This window comes from Acipenser ruthenus, chromosome 8 (genome assembly GCF_902713425.1).
Source record: "Acipenser ruthenus chromosome 8, fAciRut3.2 maternal haplotype, whole genome shotgun sequence".
In the NCBI taxonomy this organism is placed as follows: Eukaryota; Metazoa; Chordata; class Actinopteri; order Acipenseriformes; family Acipenseridae; genus Acipenser; species Acipenser ruthenus.
Genome location: NC_081196.1, coordinates 44015433 through 44022312, shown reverse-complemented (window position 1 = coordinate 44022312; position 6880 = coordinate 44015433). Strand labels below are relative to the sequence as shown.

At 33.1% G+C, this 6880-nt stretch overlaps 1 protein-coding gene across 1 annotated transcript; it reads right to left on the bottom strand.

Annotated features, from left to right (window-relative positions):
- Positions 1-348: 348 nt before the first annotated feature.
- Positions 349-4755, bottom strand: LOC117406527 (citramalyl-CoA lyase, mitochondrial-like). The gene is made up of 3 exons (XM_059029052.1): positions 4603-4755; positions 1449-1570; positions 349-495 (listed from the first exon to the last, which is right to left on the bottom strand). The coding sequence occupies exons 1-3, from the start codon at positions 4613-4615 to the stop codon at positions 400-402; spliced, it is 231 nt and encodes a 76-aa protein (XP_058885035.1). The 5' UTR covers positions 4616-4755; the 3' UTR covers positions 349-399.
- Positions 4756-6880: the final 2125 nt, after the last annotated feature.

The window sequence follows — 6880 nt, the reverse complement described above, 5'->3', positions numbered from 1 at the left end:
GTTGTTGTGTTTATTTACCCTTACTCCAAGCTGACTGGACCTCTGGAACTGTGGACCCACACATCTGACCTATGAGTGGCGGGATGCAATTCTTACACAGAGGGTCTGGGGGAAAAATGTTAGGCTGTTCATTTATATATGAAAACTAAAATTACAATTAAAACCCTGCGTTTACTTCTTTTGCTATTCCATGTGTGATAAAAGGTCCAGATTACTGGAATGCAATATTGATACATAGACACAGAAACAATGGGCTTTCTTTTCAGAACTTGATTAGTACAAATCCACTGGAGCATTTTGTTTTTCAAAACAAATCTCTTTTTAAAACTTGTATTAATTTTACCTATGCAAAGATGTTGGCGTTTACAGTATTTTTGGGATGAGCACATCCTCTGCGGATCATTTGTCTTGGATTGCTGCGGCGAGGGTAACAATGTTTTGTGCCTGCTTTAGTGAAGGCATGTCGATCATTCTTCCATGAAAACTAAATGCACCCTGGAAAAAAAATAAACAATTACAAATTAAAACTGTTACATTGGTTTAAAGTGTTGGAGTTTTTTTGAGGAATAAATATAAAACTTGGTGAAATGATTGGTATGCTTTTAAGAACACTAATTCTAAAATTTACCAGCTGATTTCTTGCCCCAACACCCCTCTGTGAAAATAATTAAAGCTCTATATATTGGAGGGAATTTACTATTTCAACCCATCTATAGTTATGTTTTTCTTTTTTTTTTTTATTGCCACAATAATTAAATTCCCTACTCAGTCGTAAATGTATGATTATAGCTATATAAGTCAATAATATATCAATAAAATACAGTAATATATTCCTAAATTCCATGCCACAATTTAATCCTGTCATGTTAAACAAAATTTTACATAAGCACAATTCACTGGCTTAATTATTTATACACATAGATCATTTTTTTTTAAATTTTAGTCATTAGCAAGATGAAAGAGGTGCTTTTCATGGTAACCTTTAAGATAATGAAGTGACAATACTGCGATCGCTACAATTCTTCCTCCAGGCCATACCTAATATACAAATTCCTGGCAGCAAGGTGTAGGCAGATTGTGCATCACCACTGCACCATCTAAAAAGTAATAGCCCACAGAGCACAAAACACAAGATTCAATGATGCACTAAATTAGGAAAAATAATATCCTACACCTAATTTGCTTTTCCATCAACAAAATCTCTGAACATTAAACTGCTGGGGGTTTTTTTTGGACGTTGATATTTGTATTTACTTAAAAGCAACCACGACTTCCTTTGTCCCCAGTTGTGAATCCTGCTGCATCGTACCTCTTTGTATTCATAATCTAGTGTAAATATTTAACTTCTTACAAAGTTAGGTGCAAAAAAAAAAACCTTAATTGACAACACTGTAAATCAATTTCAGCAAAGGGGTTTTGTAATTGAATAGCATCTGATTAAGCTTTACCTTTCCTAATTTCTGATGTTCATCAAAAGCAGAGATCAGATCTTGAGCCCATTTCACCTTCTCTGGGCTTGGAAAATATTCTTGCACAATCCTGATTTGGTTGGGATGAATAACCTGTTTACCTGAAACAGATCAGCACAATACATATTACGTTGCAGTCATTTACATCTACATAACAATTCACTTTGTTTTTACATATTGTGACCATATTTATAAATTAAGATGCATCTAGCATTCTTCTAAAATGAGACAAAAAAAACAAGTGTCCGATAACGGCTATATTCGTTGCGTCTCTCCAGTGTAACTGACAAAACCTTGAGACTCTTTTAGTCTTTTGGGTAAATGCCTGGTTTAACACAATGACTAACATATAAAAGTTACATAAAGAGTTTATTCTTATAATGTATTCTTATGAATAATAAATATATAACAGTGATATATAATACAATAAAAAAAGTTTTTTTTTCAAAATATGACGTTGGTAATAATTTAGAAAATACATTACACAACTGTGTTGACTTTAAATTTGTTCAAATTGAACCACATGAAATTACATTCCCCAGCATATTTTTAGATTTCTGGTAAATGTTATAGAAAAATATGTAAACTGTTTATTTTTAATGCATGTGTGCCTCTTTTTATATACTGTCAAAATGTATTTTTTATAGTGCATCATTAAAATGTATCATTATCCACAACATTGTGTTATTTGTCAAAGCAGATTTGAAAATCTTTTCACAGGGAGATCTTTATTGAGTAAATGCAGCTCAACTAACCTCACTTCATTTTCAATAAGAGTGTCATTTACAGGTATAAGTTGTACAGTAAATATTTACATTATTCGTAATGTAGTAGTTTAAGAATTTTAGGGAAACAGCAGGAAGAAAGGACACTATGAATCATATTTTCTCATGGGTGTCAACCTGATTTTCAAGCTGATTCGTGACTAGCATGGTCAGTTACATTTTAATCCAAACTGTTATGAGAATTGTCTTTGCTGAAGGTTAACACACATTAGTGGTTGCAGCTACAATCAAACCATTGTAAAACAGATATAGATGTCATGCTGAAATGCAGCAATTATTAAATAGCTGAGCGGCTTGTTTTAATCAACAACCATAAGGGTGAAGAATTGGAAGCCATTATAATGTATGACCATGAAATCCTGTTTTTACAGTACCGTTTGATCGACCTTGTTTGAGATCAATACCTGTCACGTCCCGTAAGTAAATGTAAGACTGTCATTTTTTTCTTCTCTTCAACAGAAGACATATTATTATTATATATATATATATATATATATATATATATATATATATATATATATATATATATATATATATATATATACACACACATACATACACACACACACACACACACACCTCTTCTCAGTATGTCGCTTAAGCTTTTCCGTTAATGTGTACTCAAAATTGATCTGGATGCCTTCTCAATTTCAGCTTACCTGATGTACTCCAGAACACAACACTGTTCCAGTTCCATCAGCAACACCAATCACAAACCAATTTCTGACTGTCCTTTAAATTCAGCATAAAGGGAGTTTAGATAACTGCAGCTATGACTGAAATCGGGGAAAAAAAATGTTATTTTTCACTCTATTTTTATGTTTATTTATTTGCATTGTACAGTCCCAACTCTTGAATGCAATTCACCGCTGTTTTTATATAATATAATCATTTTTACTCTCACATCACCCCAAGTTCCTCCCAAAAAGATTTAATTAACAGAAATCTTAACGTTGTTTTTAATGATTTTTTTTTTTTTTAAATATGAAAATTATAACAAATTCTTCATTATCATAAATATTTGTATATACAGGTCATAGAAAAATACAATAATTGGTCTCAAACTCAAAGTACAGTATTTTATTCTGCTGATTTAATTTGATAACCCTTGATAAATCTTTTACAGATGATGACAAAGTAAAATAGACAGTACAATAAATTTAGACAGCTTTGAAGCATTTTTTTTTTTTTAAATACAAATCTTGTTAAAACACAAGATGATTCCTCTATTACTACGAAGGGTCTGTTAAAACCATGTATTTTCTGCAGTCAGCTGTATTACAAAGCTCCATGCCAGTAGCAAAGGCAACAAATGCAGAAAAAGCAGTTCCTTGGGATCCTAACCCTTAAGTGTATTTAGTATATATTTTTAAATAACGTTACAGTGAAATGGTGCTAAAACAGGTTCTAGCCCTCTTAGAGACACGAGTGTAGGTACTCAGGTTATTGGAAATGATGCGTTGGCTGCATATTGATGTGGAGAGATTGTTATCAATTTTGATGCGATGCATATTTTCTTAATTTTTTTGCTGTGATTTCAAGAAGTGTGTTTGAATGCACTGCATGGAATACTTTTTCAGTTGATAGTCATTTTAATGTATTTTTAGGAGTTTATCATTATTTATTTTATGGGGGTGGTGTTGGAAGCAAAGGCCCCCTATGGCATAGCACCTCCTCTTCTTCTCTGCATCTCTCATTCCTATAATCCTGGAACAAAGTGTGTTACAATAAACAACACCTGTCCAATTAAAATCAGAGAACATAGCATTTCCTTTCACTCATTTAAGTTGGGTTTTAAATCACTCAAGTATTTATTTTGGAGAACCTCAGACTGTTTGTCTGTTTTGATAATAATACTGCACTATACAAATCTTAAGGTTTTCTTATTACAGAGGGATGGTTTGACACAAATAGCTTAGTGGTCTGACCTCTATACCTAAAGCGGGTCAGTTTGAATTGTTTTTCACCTCTCCATATGCACAAACAATATTTTGTCTCACAATTACAACCTTCGCACACTTTACTATATGGCTTCTTTGCCAGGCTGTTATCCTAAAACAACAAAGGCCAGTCAGTTGCCATTATTTCTCACTTGTGGATGGAGACAACACATTGTCAATAATCCAACCCTCTTCCACCCCAAATATACACACACGGTATTTTGTTACATATTTATTTGTTAAAAGGTGACTTCAGAGAACATTTCACATCACCTCCTACAATCGTTCACTACTGATTTTAGTAGTGGCAACCTTCTGTGCAAACATTGCTGGGTGCTGCCACCTTGAACCAATAAATTGTACGTGTAAGCGGACAAAACAATGTGAAATGCAGTATGAAGGCAATACCTGTAAAACCCATGAGGGCGCCCTCCCTCGACTGCCTGCGAAGACCCTCCTCATCCTGGAAGTCGATGTAAACAAGGTATATGGCTTAGAGGCCAAAGGCTTTGGCTGTGACAACAACTTTTTGTCTAGCATACAGCAGCTCATGAGCTTCTTTGGTTCTTGATACACCTGTAAAAAAAAAAAAATAATAATAAAAAAATATATATGTAAAGTTAGATAATGTCTTCAGCATGTACCAGTATACTATTACAAATGTAGCTATTAAAAATGATACCTATATGTATTGAAAAAAAAATGCACGCAATCATTACTTTATTTTTGTGTTTTATCTATAAGCTTTATTCAAGATTTATTTATTATTTTTTGCTTTTCTTTACTATAAAATATGCAATATAAGACCATTTTGGATTGAACTATTTTTGAACTCTGCAAGTCATAGCTATTTACCCCTTTCTCAGAAGCCAATCATTTTCTGAGAGAGAGAGAGAGAGAGAGAGAGAGAGAGAGAGAGAGAGAGAGAGAGAGAGAGAGAGAGAAAGAGAGGGAAATTGTAGCAAATAGATATGCTCGCAATCAGGTATAAAGCATGATAAAAGTAACCTATGCTGGCACAGAAATCATCAGATCCAAACACAACCCCATCATGATGAAGGCCAGTTTTCGGTCCAAGCAGTCGAATTTCTTCACAAACAGTCTGCAAGTTAAATAAATGAAACCAATAAGTTGAAGCATTGAAAAAAATAGCACATTGGAAGAAAACAGACTGGCACACTGTCACTATCCATGTCGAGTTTGTTAGACACAGACATTCTTTGACTGAAAATCTTTCATGCATACTGTATGTAGAAAGTTGTTTATACTGTACAGCATTATGAACGAAAAAAGAAAATAGAATAGAAAAGAAATGGAATAGAAAAGAAATAGATGAGTGAAGTTTATTTTCTTTTATACTCTGGAGGTGGAAATAAACAATATCATTACCCTTTTCATAGCATTCACTGAATGCTGCCTAAGTTAGTCCTGTTTCTTCTGCTTTAAGCGAACAGAGGAGCAGCTGGAATTTGTCTGTTGCTTCTGTCAGTTTCCAAATGAATTTCAGTTCTTGCTGTGACACAGTGATATTTTCCTGTCATGGCTCCTCAGAACAACAAAACAAACAACAATACAAAATGGAGACTGATAGTTTCCCTTTATTTATTTATTTTATACATTTTCATAGCAAAATACAAAAAACAAACCCCTGTTTTCACACACCTTTAAAATGTTTATTTATAGCCATATGTATTTAAAATAAATCCATGGACATTTTTGGGTTTGATTTTCTTTAGGGAATACAAGGTTAGAAACAAGTTTAATGCAGTCAATAGCAGTCTTATCTAGGAGAACTACCAGCTATAAACTAAATACGCAAATGGCTACTTTGTTTGTGAACCCCCTTTCTTTCAAGCACTAATACAAGAGGAAAGAGTCAATATATAGTATAGGTTCAATTATATCATTTTGGGTCATCAGTGTAGATCTTGTAAAATGTAAATGCAACCAACTATGTAATTTGTATTATTTGCTTACCTTAATTTTGAGCAATCCCACTGCAGTTTCCACAAATGTGATTAACCTCAAGGGCTCTGTCAGGGTCCTTCCGTTCAAAAAGTGTGCGCATTTATCTACAAACTGAAAAGAGAATATATCAGAATCTGATACAGAAATAAATATTACAATCGGCAAAATGGCTTGACCAGCCAAACTCAGGATGCAGCAATACATTTTGGGCCTACAGTAAATGTACTCCTCTTATATTAGCTGATTCATCCAAATACAGTGACATTTTTATTATCATGAACTCAGAATGAAGCCATGGTTCTTAACATATTTTTTAAATAATGCTGTTGCTATCAGTATTACAAAGCATTGGTCAGTTTTTGGTTGACAAAGGGCCCGATTCAGTCAACTATTTCCAGGGAAAAAAGACATTAAGGTGAATATAAATTCACACCTTCAAACATTTTTTATGTGATTTGGACATCTCTGTTAAGTCATTAATATATATATATAAAAAAAATGATCCACATCAACTTTGGTTTATTGCACACATTTATATCTTCCGAAAACGCTTTTTTCCAACCTAGTTAATTGAATTAGGATTTTAGATTAAAATGATGTCCTCCACTTTTTCAATGTAATCATCAAAATGTGTGTGCAACACGCATTATACAAAATGTTGCTTGACATCATAAATACAGTATGATTAACAACTATACTGTATCTGAATATTTAAAAA

Excerpts from the sequence above, each read along its gene's own strand:
- LOC117406527 (XM_059029052.1), bottom strand. Across the intron at positions 496-1,448 it reads AACATCAGAAATTAGGAAAG|GGTGCATTTAGTTTTCATGG; the intron begins GTAAAGCTTAAT and ends TTTTTTTTCCAG.